The 23,463-nt window shown below is 33.0% G+C and overlaps 1 protein-coding gene across 1 annotated transcript; it reads right to left on the reverse strand.

Moving 5' to 3' along the window:
• Positions 1-8,744: 8,744 nt before the first annotated feature.
• On the reverse strand, positions 8,745-14,197 carry LOC116024236. The gene is made up of 6 exons (XM_031265126.1): positions 14,133-14,197; positions 12,318-13,111; positions 11,148-12,219; positions 10,927-10,983; positions 10,569-10,722; positions 8,745-8,931 (listed from the first exon to the last, which is right to left on the reverse strand). The coding sequence occupies exons 2-6, from the start codon at positions 13,107-13,109 to the stop codon at positions 8,745-8,747; spliced, it is 2,262 nt and encodes a 753-aa protein (XP_031120986.1). The 5' UTR covers positions 13,110-13,111; positions 14,133-14,197.
• Positions 14,198-23,463: the final 9,266 nt, after the last annotated feature.

Raw genomic sequence — 23,463 nt, forward strand, 5'->3', positions numbered from 1 at the left:
TAAAGATAAATCATATTTGAAATTTACATTGTGCTCAGTTGACAGCTTTGTAGCTCTCCTCGAGGGAAGGTAACAAGAACGAACTCCTGTGGTGGGATATTGACTCTTTAGACTACAATAGATAAAGAAAGTATAGAACAAATACTATCTTATAACAGAGTTAATAGTACTAAAAAAAATATTTGAAATCTACCAACTCCAAAATTTGGTAAGGTGACTGGTCACTCTTCCAACAATACGTACCAAACATCAAGATTCCTAAATTAATTAATTAATTAATGTAGGATACTCACAAGTCCATGTCACGTTTTGAATTTCAACTTTCAAAGTTAGTCCGTGTTTGGAATAATTGTTTATTAGCTTTTTTTTTTTTTTTTTTTTTGAAGATTGTTTATTAGCTTTTGAGTTTGAGGTTCATACGTAAACTAAGCAAAGGGCAACAACGTAAAACACAATCCATTCCGTACGTGCCAAACACAGTAAATTACGTTACAAAAATTCTCACTCATTATTTATTCATAAAATTAAAATTAAAATTATTTTTACTGTACTGTACATATATCGTGTACGCTTTCATCATTCGGTCACGTTCATAGAGTCTAGAAATTTTAATTAAAATTTTATAACTAAATAATTGCTTAATTGCCCTTTTTAATCATTAAAACACATAACCAAATGATATATATTATATAAATTACAGTAACTGATGATGTGCATTGCATAAATTCCGATTCTAGAGAGATAGGAATAACATATCTGACGAATCGATTAACAGGATATGATGATGATGCTTAGCTAAGTAATTTGCATTCATGCAGGCTTTTTCGGGGATATGTCTGACTACTTTCAATATTGAATAAAAAAATTCTCTTATATGATAATGAGAATCTCCACCTTTCTCAAAATGTGTGATTTTATGTGTAACGACTTTCGAGGTATAGTAGTCTCCAACTGAAAGGTATAAAAGCATTTATCACAATGATGTGTAATCCATGACAAATAGCCGCAATTTGACTATTAAACGTGGCGCAACACCCATCTTGGAAATGGTAGAATCCATACGTACTACCAATCACCACAAAAGAATTTCTTAGGATATATTTAACCACTTGCAATTGCTAACTCGAGTAGACCCTTAGCACTAACATCCACGCTACCGTACCTTCATTATATTTTTAAATGGTCTAATCTAATCGATTAAACTTTCATGTTTAGAACCAATACACAAATACACAACAATACCAGATGCTTTGTATATTTAGTTCTTATTAAAGATATCGAGTGCCGCAGTGCAACCATCTTTCAAATTATTTATTTTATAATTTGATGAATCAATATATTTATTTCATCACAAGACAAGAGAAGATTACCCAATGCCCAATTTTCAGATATGATATCTTGCAAAGTAAATTTACAAAATATAAATTATAAATAGTGTGAATCAATAATCATTAATTCAATAAACACACGTAAAAGAGTGAGGCGTGTGAGGGTGACCTTTGGGAAGTCCAATGAGACCTCTACATATGTGGATTACGTTTGCGCAAGCAACTAACAGGTGGCGAAAGGTGATTGGAGGAGACTGAGAATTCCTGACTGCAAGTGACACGTGGAGGATGGCCGCAGTCAAATGCGAGTGTCTGCTTGCCCTTTCCTGGAAATGAAACCGTCATATTTGCACATGTGTCATTTGTTTCTGTTGCCGACTAGTCCTAGGTTGCACCTCACCCAGTTGTGATTTCACACACCAATTTCGAGAACGCCTGCCACTTCTGTATTAAAGTCTTAATTGATAAAAGTAAATTGTAAAATGGGTCTGAATAATTCAGATTCATCACATTATTTGAATATTCACATTATGACCGCTATCAAAATAAAGTTATTAATAATTGAGTTGTGTTACATTTGGTCACTTGATTATTTTTTATTTTTATATTTCATTTTTAACTATTAATTTTGTTACATTTGGGTGTATAATTAGACTTTTGTTGTCATACTTAGGGATGTCAATTGTACCTGTATTCGACAGAAAATTTGACCCCTGCCACTATACAGGTAGAAATAGGGTAGGGGAACATGTCCTCAAAAATATATGTATACAAGTATATAAGTATATGCATTTAAGCCATATAAGACACACACATATATATGTATTATTAGTATGTATATAATATATATAATGCATTTTAGAAATGTTCTAGCCATTGGACTTAATTACTTGCCTTGGGATCTATATTTTAGTATTATTAAGTTGAAGATGAATATATATGAGTTATTTATTTATATAGGTTTTAATTTTAATATTTTGATAAGTTATAAACTGTGTAGGGGATCCCCCGTCCTCATATAATCTCCATAGGATAGGAATAGAGAGATTTTTTCCTTCCTTGGCAAAGGATGGGGATGAGAAATGTGCCGGGGGAGAAAGTTGGTGGTCGGGATGTGGGGAATGCCCCCAGACCACTCTATCCCGTTGACAATCTTGACATCTCTAGTCACATTTAGTGTTCCGGACCAAACCCGTAACAATTACTCACCTAAAAATATAAATCGTTTCTATTTCAGCATTGTTACAAGAAACAATCGTTTACTAAAATCAAAATATATACACATTACTAGTACTAAAATTTATCATTGTAACAACCACAAATGTAAAGTAATTATCAAAGATTTGATTAGCAAGATCGAATGTAGCAATAAAAGCAATTCAACAAAATGAGAAAATTACAATTCACTCCAACCAAACACTGTAATTTACCATGTCAACGGATTAAGCTGCAAAGAAAATGCAGTTACAGACTTACAACTAACCAAACAAGTATTTTTTTTTTTTGAAAGCAAACACCATGGGGCTCAAGGACCGTAACCTCGATCATCTGGAGCTCTTCACGGACTGTGCCACTCTGCACTGACAACTACTATCTACTCGACACAAGCTTCTTTCTTATGTTGCTTTTGCTGTTGAATCTTCAAGGTCTTTTATCGCATCTTTTTCTCGTTGTTCAGTTTTAACAGTCCCTAGGTCTTCAAACCTAGGCGCTCATACTCTTGCTTCTGCTGCCTATTCACATGCTGGTGTTTTGTTTTGGGATTCAATCCCTCCTGAACCAAACAAGTAATTAGTGTTAGTTTTAACAATTAAGTTTAAAATATAACGTTTAATCATTTAAACGTATGTTACATTGGTCGCTAACTAAGTATAAAAATATAAAATTATGCATTTACCACTCATCATAACATTTGATTATTATACAATGTTTTGAAATTTATTAATCAATGACGTGACACGGATGTTCAACTGTTCAAGATTATAGTTTTACCTGTTTCGTATTCTTGCCAGCTTTCCTTTTTAAAATCTGTGGCGGCCTCCTATCCACGTCACCGGTAGCCGGTTTGGGGGTGGTTTTGGAGCTATTTCCAAAACCAAACAGATGACGACATCAATCTTTTTCCTCTATTTTTTTTTTAATTATTTTTTGAAATTGTTGGACGCAACATAAAGGGATAAGAATCTCAATCCCATCGTTTAATTGTATTAAATGCACTTATGACACACAAATGAGAATAATTTAGATTCATTGAATACAAAAATGATTTTTATGCGAAATTACCAAAATATCTTAAAGGCAAAAAGTAAAATTATTTGAATATAAAATTACTCCGTATATAGTAATTACATATTAAGTTTACATTTTGCAATTTTGAACTGAGACATTTTATCACGGTAGTACTCGATCATCAAAGTTCTATGATTTAGGTGATGTTTTTGAGCCAATATTGCACTTAGCATATCAGTTAAATATTATACTATTTACTATGATGTGTTAAAAGAGATGTTATAATAGACCCGCGGAACTTGAAAGTGATTCACTGATGACTATTGTAAAATTCTTGTAAAGAGATAATGTTAGGGATTTGTATCTAAATATCATTTGTGCGGCGATGAGTTTCGATATATGAGACACTAATGGTCTAATGGCATGCTTGGTTCATACGAAAATATTTTTTTTGACAGAATTTTTTCATAAAATTTCAAAGAAAACATATTTTACTTGTTTGGTTGGTGAAAAAAATTATTCCGATTGAAAACAAATTCCTCAAACATTTTGGAAAAAAAAGTTACAACAAGAATCCTCATATTATTCTCGTATATATTTATTATGTAGAAATATTTAAGTCTTTATACTAATTATTTTCAATAATTAATCGAATTTTTTATTAGCCAAACAATATTTCGATAATCAAGTAAAAAATTTCATTAGATTTAAATTTAATTACTTCTCAGTTCTTTTTCATGAGACAAATTGATTAAATATGATGGATGGATCTCTTTCCTGGTTTTTACATAATTGTAGTGGGATTTGTTAACGAGGACATGGGAAAACTGCAGCGTGGAACACAAGGACAAAATTGGTTTAGCGTATATTAATGATTGATGGGTTAGTTGGCACGTGAATGGTGGGAGATTCGAGTGTCGCATATAATAGAACTAATATTATACATATTTTTTTTTTAAAATTTTTTGTCGTATGTTTTGATTAATTAAAAAAAATTCATTTACTGATTAGGATCACAAGGTAAAATTTATATATAGTAAAAAAAATTATTACAATTTTTTTTTTCTATCAAAAAATTATGATACATGACAAAAGTTTTATTGTGTAGGAATGAATAGATCATCTTCCATTGAATTATTGGTCACTGTTGCTCAGCAGTCCACATGGTAATTGCAATGCATAAGGTCACGTCTGATCAGACATCTCATCGACATGTTGATAATGCATTCATTTCTAAGACTGTGACCCTAAATATGGACTATATGGAGTAACAACAAATGAAACCAACTTTTTGAAAAAGTCCGCAAAATAAAACAACAATTCTAAGTTATCAACTGTACTTGAATAAAGGTTGAAAAAAAATATTTCTAGTACCACCGAAAAAATCACTCACTAAATATAACACGATTCTAATACCTTTAAAAAAAAACATGATTCTAATACCTGAAGGTTACATTATGCGTTCGATATGATTCTTGTCAATATTCTTTCAATTGAGTCTATCATACAATCGTATATACATGGCGTTTTTAATGCAATTTATCTCTCATATATAATTTATGAACAATTACATAACATTATGATTTGTCCAATACACACCCACATCGATGTGATTTCATTTGGTTAATTTATATGAATAATGATCATATTAACAGGAGCATAGTTAGACTTTAAAATTAGTAGTGTCGGTAATATATTTTTAAAAAAAATAATTATACTTATTAATATTTTTTTTAAATAAATCTACAGCAAGTATTCACAAAAAGTTTTAATCTAATTTAGGATAGACTAATTTAAGTTCTCAAAAACTTGGATGGGGTGTGGTTGAGTGACAAGAGACTTATTCATCCTTAACCAAAGGTTAAGGATTCGATCATTGACATTGGGTATGAAGCAGCCTAAATCTTAAGCTCTCAAAACCCCTACTCAATTGACATATCTATATATATATATATATATGCAGAGAAAGACCAACTGTAAATTAAGATGATTTAATTTGTGAACTTTAATGATCACATTGTCAATTTAGCACGACACAAAGTTGTAATTGGTCTCTAATCATGACAAATTTTGAATAGCGTTACTAAGAATATATTACTAGAATCCAGCTTAAGCCCTACCATATAATTTGCGTGGGACAATGACAAATTGTGTCCCTATATATATATATAGCGCATTAATATGCCATTGCAAATCACATGCACTTTTCTGTTTCTTTTTCTTTTTGATAGAACTTGATTTTCTTAATTTGAGAATTTTTATTCTTAATATAAAGTATAAAGATTAAAGTGTGATATATAAGTTGTAGAATGTATGTTATCAAATGCATAGGAATGAGAGTGTTTGTATTGTTAAAAAGATTACTACGTAAGTAGGTATATATAAGATAAATAAGATCTCTGCGAATAAGAGAAGAGATCATTTCTCATCATCCTAGTCACAATATAACTAAACTTCTAGTATTTAACTAGTCATACATACCCTACACCATCAATATATAACTAAACAAATTATTATTCATTACTCTAATCAATGTTTGTTTTGATCTTGGACTCTTTTACCACAAAAAAAAAAAAAAAAAATCTCATTCCATAAACTTCAATCACTTCTCGTCTTCAGTGCTAAAGAGGACAATACAAAATGGCATTTTCAACTCTGCCCATTGGCTAAATGGCCTCCACCTTTTGCTTTAAAAATGCTGATGGCTACTTCCACATAAAAAATTATTATATACTGATCACACAACGACGTCTATTGATACCTAAATAGTATATTAAGAAGGTGAGAGCTCAGATCGAGATCGAGTCTTGACCGCTGCAGTGTGAAACTTTCACCTAATGGTGCACTCAAAAGAGCTAGAGTTTGATCCTTCCACCTAAGATACTGTTAAGTGTAATCATTTTTATTCATATATTTTCCTTTTATCAATAAACGCATGATACGTGATTGGAATTTTAGGAGTTTATGTATCGCTTTGATAATAATCATATCACTTTCATTTCTCTTTTAATTTGCACGTTATTTTCAAGTACTGTGGACTGGATTCATATATACATATACTTCTACACATTTTTATATAAATGAATTGAATATATGAATTTGGGCAATAATAATATATTATTATTATCATTGGGCCAAAACTTGCCAAACTTAATATTAAAATGAAGCGAGCAATATACTACTGTACAAAGACTCTAGAGACACCTTAAGAGACTCTTCTAGATTTCGTAGTTCTCATATGATTATGATGTAACATTTTTTATTTTATTATGACAACTATTAATAGTATTAAGTGGTGCAAGTTAATAGGTCATTTATGATCATTATGTTTGTGGTTTGAAACAAACATAACCGTTTCTGTTATGTAGCCGGTAATGATTACAGGTAAGCTATATAAGTATAGTCATCTCATTGTTCCTGTGACATTGTGACACACTACATCATCTAGTTACACAGAAAATAAAGTGACAAACAACAAACTTTAATCTATTGAAATTCTTGAAGCAATAGTGCAATGAAGGTATCAACTATGAGTGTAGTTATGCTTGATCCTATGCTTTCACAACTTGATGTCAGAATAATTATTGTGTTTTACATGTATAATAATACTAGTTTTTCTTATGCGCGATGCGCAAAAAATAGGTGCCCAATATTAGTATTTTATATTTAAATTTTAATATAGTAAATAATAATAATAATAATGAAAAATATTTTTATAAATTGGATATTTGTATTTTAAAAAATAATTAACATATAACTCTAATATTTAATGTGTATATATTATTATTATTATTATTATTGAAGAAGATAAGAAAATATATGGTGGATGCATGTGCATGGTAACAACAGTGGAAAAGATAACGGAAGTTATAACGGTAGGGGTGTATTTGTCCAAAATATTATGTAGCACAACTTTTATAGCGTAATGTACAAAAAAACTTAACGGAAAAAACGGACATAAATGAGGGGTATAACCTTCATTCACATTTATGTTTTTAGACATGTATCTGATTTGTATTATGCTAACATATCAATGAGTACACTTGAAAGTCCCTATGGAGGTGCTTCCAGATCCCTCCAAACTGCTACTTTGCAGGATAGCATTAAATATTCAATTTTATTTACTTTTTTTTTTCTCCAAAAGTTTATCAGCTTTGGACTATTTGGTACCGCAAATTTTACTGTGGACCGCGCATCAAAACGACGTCGTTTTGATTAATGAAAATAGACGGATGAAACAGTCTTCGTTTCGCGCAATTGCAGTTCCCTTTCAACACAACTGCAGTATTAGTTCAACACAACTGTGGTATCATTTGAGATGAACTGTAGTATCAGTTACGGAGATTTATGGGAGTCGTTTCTCCCATTTATTGAAGCGACGCCATTTTGTAACCATGGTCCACGATATAACAACTGATTTGGTAACAAACTAATCAAATTTGTTATTCTTACAGTTACTTAAGTATCATATATGATATATGGTAGTAAATTTTATTTTTAGAGGCTTAACAATGACAATTTTAGAATTAGATTTCAAAATAAAATACTAAAAATAAAAAAAATATTACGGAGTATAATTAAAGGACTAAAAACTGAAATTAATTCATACAGAATAAAAGTTAAGTAGACAATAAATAAGAAAGCCTCGTGCCTTATAATGATAAAATATAGTTATATATATACAAGAATACAATCCTTGCCAATATCCTCTTGATCGAGCCCGTTGCACAAGATATTCCTAACACAGTTTATCTCTTATGTGTGGTATTGATGGTTTTTTTTTTCTTTTGGAACCGGATATAGAGGTACAAAACAGAATAGGAAAGTAGTAATCTTATTATATTGCTCGGGACGCTAGGTCCAAAATGGTACGTACAAAGCCTGAGACACTGGCCCAAAATGACAGTTTAAATAATAAATAAATAATAAATACTATAGCCCAGAGAAAGGACTAGGAAATACTAGGGACAATAGTACGTGTAGCAAATGGGACCTCTTGTGAGCGGGTTAAAACTACGAACGAGAGACCATTAAACCAGAATGGTTATAATGATCAGATCGTGATGTCTTTACGGAGGCAGGGCACTCCGCTTTTATAGTGTTGAAGAGCTGCCATGTCTTACAAAGTCAATGATCATGGTTTGTCCTCCTTATCCATCCTCCACGTGTCCACGCCATGCCATTCATCTACGTGACTGTACGACTGTACAATCCCCACGTTTGTACTAGCATGCTTCCCCCATGACCATCTACATACACACCTTCGACACTACGCCCCCCTCCAAGTGGGGGCGTCGTCACCACACTATAGGGCACACCAGGCCCGCTAGCCGCGCCATAGCCGAAGACGGCTGGTCGTAGCAAGTTTATAAATCTACCAGCCAATAAACATCAGAATAAAGATAAGCCTTAGTGCTATTAAACACAAGTGATGGAGTGGCCTGGTAGGTTGCGATGCTCGTCCCATGCTAGAGGTTATGGGATTGATCCTCATTGGCAATACTTTTTATCATTTTACTAGCTCCAGGCTATGGTGCCCTCCTGCTTCCACCTGGCTCGCCGGCCACGTCTCCCCCGCGAGGATTTATGACGGGCTGTTCCTGGCGACATCTTCCTAGAAAAGGAAAGAAAAGGAAGTGAACTTTAGTTTCTTTATATACTACGCATAGTAAATTATAAGGCATTATCTTATTTTACTAGGATTTTTTTTTAAAATTATGTTGATATGATCATCCATAATTAACTCGTGGTATGACAAATACATTAATCAATAACTATAATTAGGCAAAAGTGTCATCCCGCACCCTGAACCATTCACGATTATTCATCCCGCACCTTGAACTTCAATAAGTGATTATTCGAGCCATAAACTAATTTTTTTTTTGCGTCTAGCACTTTTTGTAGGTAATCCGGTAAATGGGATGACATGGCTCCGGTTTCAACGCTTAGGTGGCTTTTTTTGTCTAGTCAGAGCTCATGTGTAGGTTATAAATATGTATATGGCTTTATTTTCCCCCAAATTAGGCTTCTTCATCACCAAAACCCTAAAGATTTGGCTTTGAATCTGATTTCTTCTCCTCTCTTCTCTAGTACGGGTTCATCAACATCAACGCATAAGACATTGTTGAAGATGTCATCTTCTTCGTATTCATCACGAGTGAGAGCAAATATGGAGTACGAGCCTAGTATATTTTGTAATTGTGGTTTGAAAGCTCCGATTTGTACAACTAGAGACTCGGGTAAAAAATTCTTCGGGTGTCAAAGATGGAAGGTAGGCATTGGGTGAATAAATATTTCAATTTTATTCATTTTTTTAAATTTTTTTCATTTCTTATGTAATTTCCATTTGCAATTGTGGATATTTGTTTATGAATTTATTACGGAAATTTGTTTATGGAATTTTTTAGGCAAACTGGAATTTTCACCAAATTGGATTTTGTTTTTGGAAATTGTAAGGGATTGGCAATTTTTTAGGCAAACTGGAATTGAGTACAATTTTTTAGGCTTTTATTTATTTTAATTTGGACAGATTTCACCCTTCAATTTTGTTTAATTTTATTAACTATTTTAATTTTACATGTACAGGATGGAAACGGTTGCGGGTTTTTTTTTATGGAAGGATCAAAGTTCTAGGAGGGGCGAATGTGAGCACGAAAACATAAACGCGATGTTAGTCTCTTTGAGTCGTGAAATAGGAGGTCTGCGAGACCTAATTGTAACCGAGTATAGTGAAATGAAAAAAGACAACAAAGTACTAAGAAAAAAGTGTTTTGTTCTCATTATTGTAATTGTAATACTTTTAGTCAAATTGTTGGTTTGAGATGGTAAGTAATGAAAAATGTCAATGTTGTGCCTCATTTAAATGATTGCTGCCAAATTCATAGATGGTAAACTTCATTCACTAGATGGAAATAAACCATAAACCATTCATAGATGGTAATAAACAGCACCAAAATATCTCCAAAACCTAACCAAAACAGCACCAAAACATGACCAAAACAACACTAAAACCTGACCAAAACAGCACCAAAATACCTCCAAAACAAGACCAAAACAGCTGCAAAATATCTCCAAAACCTAACCAAAACAACACCAATATAGCACCAAAACATGACCAAAACAGTTGCAAAATATCTCCAAAGCATAACCAAAACAGCACCAAAACCTAACCAAAACAGCACCAAAATCTTACCAAAACATCAACAAAATAGCACCAACACTTCACCAACACAGCACCAAAACAGGACCAAAACAACACTGATTTCATACATGCTGAAATTTGTTCATACATCCATTCATTAAAGTATCAAAACAGCTCATATCAGAATTCAGACTACCTAGCTAGTAATTTACAATCATTTGTTCATACATCCACAAAACACTAGGTAGTAATCTACAAAAACACCAAAAACATCATTGTCGTCATCTACAAAAACACCAAAAACATCATTGTCTTCATTAATCATCATATGCCTCCATGGTTCCATTTAACTTCACTCTGTGCAAGCTACATAAATAAAAGCATCATTGTCAGCCTTTCTAGCATTATTTACAGCCATGTAAAGGAATAATTGTACTCAATTAATTTACCTGAAGCTCCAACTAAGTTATCCTGCGACAAGCATGCCCCTCTTCCTCTCCCTCTACCTCTACCTCTACCCCTTGCAGCAATAGGTCCTTTTCCTCTTCCCATAATAGCAGAAGTACTGGAAGATTCAGCTTGTTGGCTTGAGAGTGTAGGACAAAATCGTTTATTATGTCCCTTTCCCTTGCATAATTGACATGTCATAATTCTTCCTTTTCTTGACAATTTCCTAACCTCTGAACTGATTTTCTGCTTTTGTTTTTCATTATCTTCAAGTTTTCTCTTCTTTCTTGGCCTACCAGTCATCTTCTTTGGAACAGGAGCATGTATCTCATTACCTTGAGTCTTTGGCCAAGACATTTCTCCATTAACCGGCTGGATTACATGCTCATAAGTCTTCAAGTAAAGCTCCTTGCTATAGCATTCATGTATGTAATCTTCAGGTTGATGTCCTTTGTGGAATATTGCACAAATGCCATGACGGCATGGAATACCACTCAATTGCCAAAGCCTACAAGAACAAGTCATCAACTGCAAATTTACCTTGAACTGAAATATACCCTTTTTGATTTCATACCCCTCAGCTCCATTGAATGCCACATCCCAACCTGCACTCCCAAGTATGCTTTCATTGAGTTTCTTCATCACCAATGACCCGTAATTTCCTCTCCAATTTTCAGCCATTGATTTTTTCTTTGCTACCCTCTTCATTGTTGCTACCCGTATGTCCTCAAGCAATGGAATAATAAACTTTGATCTTGCACTCAACAAAGTTCTGTTGAATGCCTCACTTAGATTATTATCTACCATATCACACTTGACATCTTCTTTGAAGTAAGCCTTGCACCAGTTTTGAATTGGATATTTGTCAAGTCCAAAGCGAGCAACAGCATCAATCTTCTCTAAAGCCCTCAAATTTTCAGCAACCTGTGCTTCATTTGGTGTCTTGGCAATCTGCCAGAAATGACCTTTCAACACTTTCCCTCTGTAGCTTTTACTCCAATTGGCATATACATGCCTAGCACAATTTCTATGCTGAACTCCTGGGAATAAATTCTGTATCACATTGGATAATCCCTACAATGGATAAATCAGAAAAATGTAGACAAATGAGTACAAAGTCAGTCCTAAAAATATATAGAAACTGAATTTCAAACTGAAATTGGGTTAATTACCTTTTGTTGATCACTCATTAGTGTCCATTCACTATTGTCCACAATCTCCAAGTTAGCCTTTAGAAGCTCCAAAAACCATCTCCATGAAGAATTATTTTCAATCTCCACAACAGCCCAAGCAATTGGGTACATCTGATTATTCCCATCCCTACCAACAACTGTGAGGATTTCACCCTTCAATTTTCCTTTCAAGAAGCATCCATCTAGTCCAATAAATTTCCTACACCCCGCTAAGAATCCCTTTTTCATGGCATTAAAGCATACATAAATCCTCTCAAATACCAAGGGTGATGTAGGAACAGTTCTTGTAGTTTTTATCTTAACGGTACAACCGAGATTAGAATTTAGACACTCTTGAGTATAATCTCTAAGCTTCTTGAACTGACTCTCATACCCTATATCCAACTTCTTAAGGATCCCAATTATTGCCCTTCTACACATGCTCACTGAGACATTGATGTTCAACTCTTCTTTAATGGCCCTACTCAACTCTGAATAACCAATACTAGGATTTTGCCTAACCTTTTCCTCATATTTCCACTCCACCCACTTCTGACTAATTATCCCTAATGTAAATTCAGTGTTGCATCTATGGTCCAACATCATTGATTTCACTTGAAAACACCTTGTTATTTCTTCCCAACCTGCACTTAAATGAAAAGTGCACCCCTTTCCAAGACATTCTACCCTAACATACTTTAATCCATTTTTTTTCCAAAACAAATCCCTCTTTGTGTGTACAGCATAACTAATCATACCAAGCTTGAATTGCACATTATCATCAAAGTACATACCTAATTCAAAACATTAATACCAACAATTTAATACATACCATTAAAACTATTCAAACAGTTTAATACATAAACATTAAAAAAACAGTTTTATTCAAACAGTTTCATACAAAACATTAATACAAAACATTAAAACAAATTCAGCTTGATTTAAACAATTTTAAAACACTTTTATTCAAACAGTTTGTTTCATTGCTGTCCACCATCTCCCAAAAAACATATTCAAACACTTTAAAACAGTTTATAAATTTCTGTTTATGCAGTGAATACAAACATATTGGTTAAACATATATAGAGAATGAAGTGCACATACCTAATTCAATAATTGGTGGATCAGATTTAGGGTTGAACTTGGGGTACTTCTCATTGTACTTAGAATGAACTTCATTTCCTTCATCATTCTCTTGGTCTTCTTCGACTGTAGGTGGATCTTCTGAATCATAATATTCTGAATCTTGGGCATCTTGTTCAGGAATATATGATGGTGGGACATTTGACTCATCTACTCTTGGCTTTCTCTTTCTCTTGGCCCTACCCTGACTTGGAATACTATTATGCTCCCCTTGGTCACTATCACTGCCAACTTCATGCTCAATGTTATTCTCACTTTCACCCTCAGTGTCACTTTCTATTTCACTACCAAAATCAGTATTTGTCTCTTCTTCACTCACAGATTCAGCATCTCCCTCAAATTCACTCCTCGCATGCTCATCCCCTACTCCTTCCTCAAACTCATCCTCACATTGTTTTTCACCCCCTTCAGACCCCGGTAAATATAAACCAACTACTTCAGAGTTATCTATTTCATGTTCAACATAAATCTCACACTTTTTGTGTTGACTACTAATATGAGCTAAGTATAGACTACTAGCATCATTGTTTAATAGTTTTAAGGCTTCAAAAGGTTCAGAGGGTAACTTGTATGTAAGAGAGACTATTTTCCCATATCTTTGGTCAGTTATATATTTTAGTAAATGGGGATAACATATAAAATCTGGGTCCATATGCACTACCTCAGTCTCACCATTTAAATATTCTAGCCTAGGTTTTTTCACAAAGTTACCACCATGGTGAATTTTTAAATCCACAAAGTCATTCATCCTGAAAAAAAACACCAAACATATTCAATAACTCTATCAACCACTATGCAGGACCACAATTATTAACATAAAAGCAAGGACCACAGACAACACTTTAAGGCTTTATACACAACAAATTGACAAAATCTAACTGCAAAACACTGTATTCAAGACCACATTTGTACACACATATGCAAAAAAAGATAAAGGCAGCAGATTCACTATATCAAAAGCATAAAATAAAGTATTCAAACCGGGACCACACAACTTTAATTTATTCAAACATTATTGGAGTCTTCAAGCATAAAATAAGGACATTCTGCTCGTTCGTGATTTAGGGAACAACAAAAATATACCTTAGGCTTGGATATCAAAGGTTGCAGTCGACGCACACTCGGATTTCGAAGCCTTAGATTTCGGAGGTTGCAGGCTTGGATTTCGCAGGTTGCAGTCACGCACACTCGGATTTCGAAGGCTTGGATTTCGTAGGTTGCAGGTTTGGATTTCGAACGTTACAGCCGACGCACACTCGAATTTCGGAGGCTTGGATTTCGGAGGTTGCAGGCTTTGATTTCGCAGGTTGGAATCGAAGCTTGAATGTCGCCGGAGGATTAGGTTTGGTGTCGTCAATTCAAACAAATTAGGGCTTTAGTTTTTTTTTCGAAGGTTAGGGCTGCTTTAGTTTATTACAATTATTATTTTGTTTTGTTTTTTAAATCTTACATAGACTACTCAAACTCTAATTAGCCAAGTGACCGACAAAAAAAGCCACCTAAGCGTTGAAACCGGAGCCATGTCATCCCATTTACCGGATTACCTACAAAAAGTGCTAGACGCAAAAAAAAAAAAAATTAGTTTATGGCTCGAATAATCACTTATTGAAGTTCATGGTGCGGGATGAATAATCGTGAATGGTTCAGGGTGCGGGATGACACTTTTGCCCTATAATTAATATGAAACAATTGTTACACTTATCACATGTGATATTATCAAGTAAAATATTTAGTAAAAAGATGTATATCTAAATGTCATTTTTTTTTTCTTTGCAAACATATCTAAATGTCATTTTAATTTAACTATATTTGATAAGGTTATAGAACAACTGGATACACTCAATAATCAAAATACCGGACCCAACTTTTCTAGTCTATAAGGCCAGTTTTCCAAAATAACAATATGAGCCAAATTGATTGGGACAACTGCTAGGCAACTTGTGTATATATGTCTATAGCAATTGAACCAACCAACTTTGTCCAGTAGAATTGCTGTGGTAGACCACTTTAGTTGATCAGATAGCCAATTAGAGTGCGTTATGTACATATATTTGCAAGGTATTATTATAACATTGACAATTTAGTATTCAATATAAATAACTATTTAGCCCTACATTTTAATTTGGATCATTTCACGTCTCATTCAGTCGGGGCTGGATCGAGAGGGGAGTAATGTGGGCAATTGGCCTCTTTGTCCATCAATTATTGTGGCATTGTCACATTTAATCCTATTTATTTTATTTTGTCATATGACATCCATGACTTTGAGATAAAAATATTTATGAATATCATATTAATAAAAATGATATGCGATTTATTCTAACCATTTTATCCAATTAATTATATTTTATAATTTATCATGAATATTTTTTTTCGTATTTTGATTTTGTTTTAAAATTCTTTTACCCCCAGTTAACAAATATTTATGGCTCCATTCAGTAGGACTCTTTACACTACTCTGTCTACAAGACTGGAGTTGTCTAACCTCCCACTCCTGATTGTAGTTGAATCTTACAATACTTATTTTTTACTCTAAAACCTAATGTAAACACAAATCTTAATCCTTCATCTAATTTACACAATTAATATTCATAAATTAATGGTTACTTTCCCCCAAAATTTAGCTTTGCTCCCAAAATTTACTAAACTAAAAGTCTAATTCAATCAATAGGCCACTATCACCTCCAATTATTACAGCTGTGTGAACTATATTATCAAATAATATACATTCAGTATAAAAATGATGTACATTGTATTCAAGCAATGTACATTGTTTGTGTACTGAATGTACATTATATTGTATAATGTACATTCAGTACACAAATAATGTACAGTTAGTATATTAAAAATGTACTTTTTGTTATGGTCCACACAACATTATGTGGATGGTCCACACAATAATTTTTCGTGATGGGCAAATTATGCTGTGGACCCAGGTCCACCTTGCAAGGTTGACCTGGGTCCAAAACTACGTCGTTTTTGTCTCTTTTTTTTTTAATTAGTAAACATATTGCTGAATATAGAGTTGTACAAAAATGTGTGAATATAGAGGTTTCAAAGTGTGAATGTAGAGTATAGGAATAGTGAATGTACATTTATGATTGTGTGAATGTAGAATTGCCCAGAAATGTGTGAATGTGGAGGTTTCAAATTGTGAATATAGAGTATAGAAATCGTGAATGTAGAGTTATGCATGTGTTAATCTGTAATAGAGTTAAGAAGTTCTAGCAACTTGTAGCCCTGTAATGTGTGAATGTGAAGTTCTCAAGTTGTGAATATAGAGTATAGGACCTGTGAATATAGAGTTTTGAATGTGTGAATGCATAACAGTGGTAATATAATTACTAAACATATAATCTTGTAATGTGTGAATGTGGAGTTTACAAAGTGTGAATGTAGAGTATAGTGTATGTGAATGTAGAGTTTACAAAGTGTGAATGTAGAGTATAGTGTATGTGAATGTAGACCCAGGTCCACCTTGCAAGGTGGACCTGGGTCCACGGCATAACAATTGCAACGAACCTCGGAGGGTTACGTTCCTACTTCTAGGCCTCAATTCACATTGTTTTAGATCCAAACTCACAAAATAATTTAGCCTAATTTCATCATACATCTTGGGCTATCTTCTTGGAATAGCGCAACTTGCTTGGACCTGTTAAATTAATGAGGCTCCAATGGGGCCTCTGGTGCAGGCCCATCTACATTATCCCCAATAGTCATTTTCATTATAAAGCCGATCCTTATATCATGGATCAGGGTTCACAATGCAATGTGAACCCTGGTTCATGTGTGTCTTATGCTGTGAGTTTTTGTGTCTTGTGTTGTGAAATACACAAATTATGTACCTAAATTAAATTTGAAAAACAAGTAAATATATAACATGCATATGTGTCTTGTGTTGTGATTTTTTGTGTCTTATGTTATTAAATTCTATACGTTGCGAGTATGAATTGTATACCTTATCGTTTCGATACAAAGTTCATAATGCTATATGAATTCTGATCCATGATATAAATTGCCTTAAAAAGCATGCATATATAAATTACAACTAAAATGTAGTACAATGACAACGACAAAAATATAAAGATCTTCTACAATGTTGATTGATATCAGATAGTATTACATATTGTTAGTTTTATGACTTGCCAACAAACATTAACAGTCGAAGAACAAGTACAACAATGCTCGAGAATGAAGAACAAGCTAAGAGTTTGGTAAAATAAAATCAGTGTATTGAGTATTCAGAACTCCAAACCATTTACAATCTCTTTCTTAGGATTTATATACAAAGACAAACATTCAATGCTATTAGCTATTCATGGAAACCACATTCTTATAAATATTTCCTAACATAATCCTAGATTGTATCGTTCTAAACATGACAAAATTGCCCAAATTGCTCCTCCCAAAAATAAGAAACCATGTTTGAAGTATTCAAGTTGACCTAGTCGAAGACTTTGAACGAAGATGAAAATTTCTCTAGCTTGGTGTTTCCACACATCTTCGTTACACAATTTACATGCCACGCAACGAAGATTTATCTAAGCAAATCGAGAAAAAATACAACCTCTTCATACCCAACCATCATATATAACTAAACATACCCAACCATAGTGTGGGAACAACCTCTCAAAATGATGGAAGTTTCTTGTGCACAGTAAGTAAAATCTAGCTAATCTCTGTGTTCAACTAAATTACCCTTATTTTCATCCTCCTAAATGTTTTGTCAGGCTGAGCGTGGAACACTTGAAGTTGGGATTCAACCTTTTGGAACAACAATATATAACTAAACATGCGTCAAGCACCTTGTGCTTTGAAGGCTTGTAGTGACTCTCCCATATGGAAAGTCATGAGATCGAACCTCATGGAGGCGTTGTTGATTCTTTTTACTTCAATAAGTTAAGAAAATATAGATGAACAGATACTATAATGTAATTGAATCAGTAGCACCCAACCAAAAAAAAAATGCTATATAAGGGATATGTTTGGGCACCTAAAAGGGGATGGGATCAAAATGGAATTGTAGTCAATATTTTGTGTCTCAATACGCAACACAAAGTATGGATTAGGGGCGACAAAGAATTTATTAGTCGCAGCCGCCGTGACGGTTAGGAGGGTAGTTTGGAAAAATCATATCATTTTCAACGCACGTCAACGTCCCCACCGTCAACCTAATTAATCTAATCCAAAAGATTAATATTAGGATTTTGAAAGCAAAATAGCAAAGCTGTGGTCTTTGGAACCATCAAAACAAGCATTCTAATCAAACCACTTCGGCACAGCTTTTTATGTCGGTGTTTCGTCAAAAACCATGTCTGGATTCCCTAACCGCCTACTGCAATTTTTGGGAATTGGAAAACGTTTTAATTATACAATAAAATAGCATAATTGGAGATCAATTATTTTAAACTTGTTTTGTTGTTTTCAATAACTTAGCTAGGCGATATATATTCTTAAATTATTTACTAATATTATTTGATTTATGGGAAGGTTAGCAAGGTGAGTTCCTGAATTATTAATATTCTATTGAATATAATTCATGTATGATATGTACGATTGATTATATAACTCGTGTTGTGAGAGATGATTAAAATTTGAGTTACGTTGAAGTTAAGATTTTTGGTCTGACCATCTTCTCTTTAACCTTACTATGCATAGGGTACATATTATGCATGTCCTATATGGAGATCATTACACAAAATTTTGCTATCATTTATAATTGTTAAGAATTAATTTTGTATATAGATTTTGATGATGTTAATTATATTGTTGTAATTTTAAGAACTTAGACTCTTCAAAATTTGTTCTGTAGTAATTGTACGTCTTGGGATAATCTTGGTAATTTAAAGACCAAAATTAGAACGTAATTAGTCGATTGCTAGGCCTTTGCATTTAGAAGATCTTTACCGATATTCTTGTGTAAAAGCCCTATAGTTAACTGTGTTCACTTTTGGCAGTCTTTATCTAGTAGACGTCATGTTTTGGTTTCCAATAGATCTACTCTTATGATCACTAAATGCTAGCGGTAAATCTCGTCAGTAGACCGAATCAACAGATTTCAACTCTCTTGGAGTTCAAGTCAACAACATAACCACTTAATTCATGTATTAAAGTCTTCCAACAAATGTCCTATTATTTGACTATGATTGGAATCAAAAGAAGTAGTGAAGTTAGCTAGGACTTGACAAACCTTTGTGCAACAAATCCCAGGTCTATCGACATACGTTCTTTTGGTAAATCCAGTACAAGGAATATTTTTTGTTCTTTTTTGAAAAGAATTGTTGGGATCTTTTCTCAAGGACTCTTATTGACTACCTATGAGCGACATGCTTTTGGACCTACACCAACCAAAGATATTCTTTTCACCTAAAATGAAATCGTTTTTAAATTTTAACTAATGGTCAATGGTATGTTGCGGAAAATGAGAATATATATGATAGTTTTTGGACACCTATCATCTCAAAAGGCACAAAGGGAAAATTTTCAAATTTTCAAATTTCTAGGGCCATCAACTCTAAATAAAGAGCATGCCCAATGCAAAAGTGTTGAAGAAGTTACCAAGTTACAAACACTCCCACAAGCCAACACATCATGCAACATTGATCAAGTAAAAATTATAAATCGAATATACAAGCCTTTCTTAGTGCTTTAACGCTTAAAGAATAAACTTAAATTCTCTGTAGTTAGTCATCAAGACTAAAATTTCCTATTTTAAAGGTTTGAGAAGCTTCAGGCAATCCTTGAAGGGGTATTTAAAATTTCTTGTTCTAAGGATTGCTAAAAGAGCTTAGAAAGTAAGTTAGTTGACTTGGTTTACAACTAGCATGAAAGACTATCTTTCCACTTGTATTGATATGAGTTAATACTAGTGACACGTCTTATGTTAAGAAGAAGCGTGGAGTAGTGATACTTGAACCACAGAAAAAATCTATGACTGAATCTCTATACCCCCTTATCTCTTTAATTTTCGTTGAGCTTTTTTTACACACTTTCACACTTTAAATCTTGCTACAAAGTCAGGTACCTTGTGCTCATATGGTACCTCTGTGACTCTATCTCCTTGAGAGACAGTCACAAGATCGAACTCCAGTGGTGTGGTATTGACTCTTTGGACTGCAACAAATAGAGAAAGTATAGAACATATATTATCTTGTAATATGGTCAATAGTACTAAAAAAAATCTTGTTACAAATTTTCTTAAAAGCAAGTTAAAGATTATAGTTGCAAAGATTTTTTGTTGACATAGGAAAGAGAGTCGGAGAGAAGAAAAAACTTGCATAAGGTTGGATTTTTTGTATGACCGTCAAGAGAGGGAAAAAAAAAAAAAAAGAGAAAAAACTTCAAAATCTGCTCATTCTTCCTCCGTCTCTTTCTTACTTGCGAAAAAAGAAACTCTACAAATTCATTTAATAGTTGGTGATTTTTAAGAAAATTGTATGATGATATGAAAGGACGAATTGACAAGATAAGTGATTTGATGATGTGTATAAGTTTGAAAACTGCTAACAATGTACCCTCTTCAGTGTCATGTCCGTTTCCATTATAAAGTACGGTTCGATCGATGCAAGTCAATTGTTACAAGAATAATTAGTACTATCATTCATATTTTTTTAAACAAATATCAATAAAATCTTGTGTTAACTTATCATGATATATAAATACGGTGTACCAATTAGTGTTTAGCTAGTTTTAACTCTCTATCCATTATCTCATTTATTATTTCATAACTAAAGAAACAAAAACGATTTTTATTATAACGAGTTCAAACAATTAAATAATAATATCTAAAACATATATAGTTGACACTCTCTTTCAGTTACAGGATTGAGTATTTGAGAATATTACCCGTATAGGTAACTCAATTGATGATTGCAGGGGTGAAACTTGTTACAAGAGATATAGGATTAAGTCTCACCAACGGTAAAGTGAGAACAAACTTTCAAAATAAGGGAGGTTCTTTGTGCACAGTGAGTAAAAGTCTAGCTTTTGTTGATCTGAGTCACCATAATTTATCCCTTCACAAACTATTGGGCCACAATGTGGTAGCGCCTGGGGTGGATGATTCTACCTTTTGTCACAAGAATATTCAATAATCATTATATGTCTTAACAACCAATGATAGCTTGACACATCAATTCTTTTTAATCCAATTCATCATTCTAATATTGAGAGAAAAATGGGTCATATGTCACATTATTAGATTGGGATGTACAATGATGTGGTATTCTGGGATACCGACCTAATTTTATCTCCACTTATTCATATGCCACACCATTTTACAAAATATTTAATAAAATCTCTTTTACTTTTTTTCAAAAAAGTTCTTAATTTTTATTTTTGTCACATTTGATGTATAGTTTTTAATATTTGTCACATTACTTTTACTTTTGATCTCTAGACTATTTGTCACATTACAATATTATTAATATTGTATTGTTTGAACACTTCAACCCTTTTAGCTAGAAAGAAAACTTTTTTTTTTATTTAATGAAAGAGGAAAGATACACTCCAAAATAATCTTCAAATCTCAAGATTATTAATTGGACACAACAGTCTCACATTATCACCCAAAAAACTTACATTTGACTAGATTTTACTAGTGATCTTGTTGAATGGACTATATATTAACAATAGGAATAACAAAATATAATGTATCAGTATGTAGGACATAAAGAATTCTTTAAAATTAAAAGCTGAAATGATCCAATTTAGAATTCGCAAGATTAAAGTGGAAATAACTCTTGGCCCACAAAAGATAAAATTCCTTCGTCTCCAAGCCTCTATATCTCGGCCATATAGTAAAGTGGATAAGTAAACCACATGACTCATCAGCTCATTAGGTAGGAAGACAACTAGAGAAGTGTCTGGTGTCCACAATAAGTCCACCATATTAAATAAAATTTTCACACTGAGACAGTTAAGACTCGATTTGCGTCTTTGCTCTTGATCTTGTATCTTCGCCGCCCACAATCTCTGCCTATAAACTAACTGAGTTGTCTATACGATCAAGTGGAAATAACTTTATCTAATAAAAATGTATATTCTAAATAACATATTTAGTTAAAATTGTAGTGGGTGAAGTAACAGGGAAAATGATACATAAGCCGCTACATGTATGGTAAAACTCTTATCATGTATTACAATTTTATTGATAGAAAAAAAATCAAATAAATGCAATTGTAACCAATATTTTTTTTGGATGAATTAAAACGTGAATACGTGATACCTAATTAAAAAGTAAAAAATGAAGTTAAAAAAAAAAAAAGAAGAAAAAAGAATACGTATAATATTAGTAGTATCAGTCATGGTTGGATAAACCTGAAAGAAATGATACCAAATCCTGTCCACATCAGTAAGGAAGTATGGAATTGTGGGGGTGGGGACCGTTTGGGTGCCCTCTAAACATACCCTTGCTTGTGCAATGGAACTAAAACCCATAATTGCCTTACATTCACCAAAATTGGAACACAAACAGTGACAAATTTCACTCTCATCAAAACGTTAAATGCACAAAACTAAAACATGAAACTTCTAAGAAAATGAAGACAAAAACAACATGAGAAGGGACACGCAGGTTGTGCTACTTCATCAACCATTTTCAGTCATCTCAAAGTCATATATATATATATATATATATATATATATATATATATATATATATATATATATATATATATATATGAGAACCAGCCTCCTATGAGTCCATGAGAACCAATTTGTTGGATTAAAAGAATATATCTATAGACGAGATTAATTGAAAAACTTAAAAACGCGCGTGTACATTTGTAGTATTATGATGTGTGCATATTAAGCATGTTTCTGTGTTGCACACAACACACGTTTAATATACACACATCAAAATACTTAAGTGAATTCTCAATCCGCAACTTTCAAATCGAGACTTTTAAAAGTTAAAAGAATATAATAACTTTCCCAACAACCCCATCATATGCAAAATATGATGATCCAAAGGTAATGTTATTTTTGTGCAAAGTCTTATGCT

Source organism: Ipomoea triloba, chromosome 7, assembly GCF_003576645.1.
Source record: "Ipomoea triloba cultivar NCNSP0323 chromosome 7, ASM357664v1".
Taxonomy (NCBI): domain Eukaryota; kingdom Viridiplantae; phylum Streptophyta; class Magnoliopsida; order Solanales; family Convolvulaceae; genus Ipomoea; species Ipomoea triloba.

What these genes read in the sequence shown, in the direction of transcription:
- LOC116024236 (XM_031265126.1), bottom strand. Translation starts at nt 13,109, where the DNA reads ATGTACTTTGATGATAATGTGCAATTCAAGCTTGGTATGATTAGTTAT. An exon ending in TAACTTAGTTGGAGCTTCAG is followed by an intron (nt 10,984 to 11,147) that starts GTAAATTAATTG and finishes GTGTTTTTGTAG; the next exon opens with ATGACGACAATGATGTTTTT. An exon ending in TTTGGTGCTGTTTTGGTCAG is followed by an intron (nt 8,932 to 10,568) that starts GTTTTAGTGTTG and finishes ATTGGCTGGTAG; the next exon opens with ATTTATAAACTTGCTACGAC.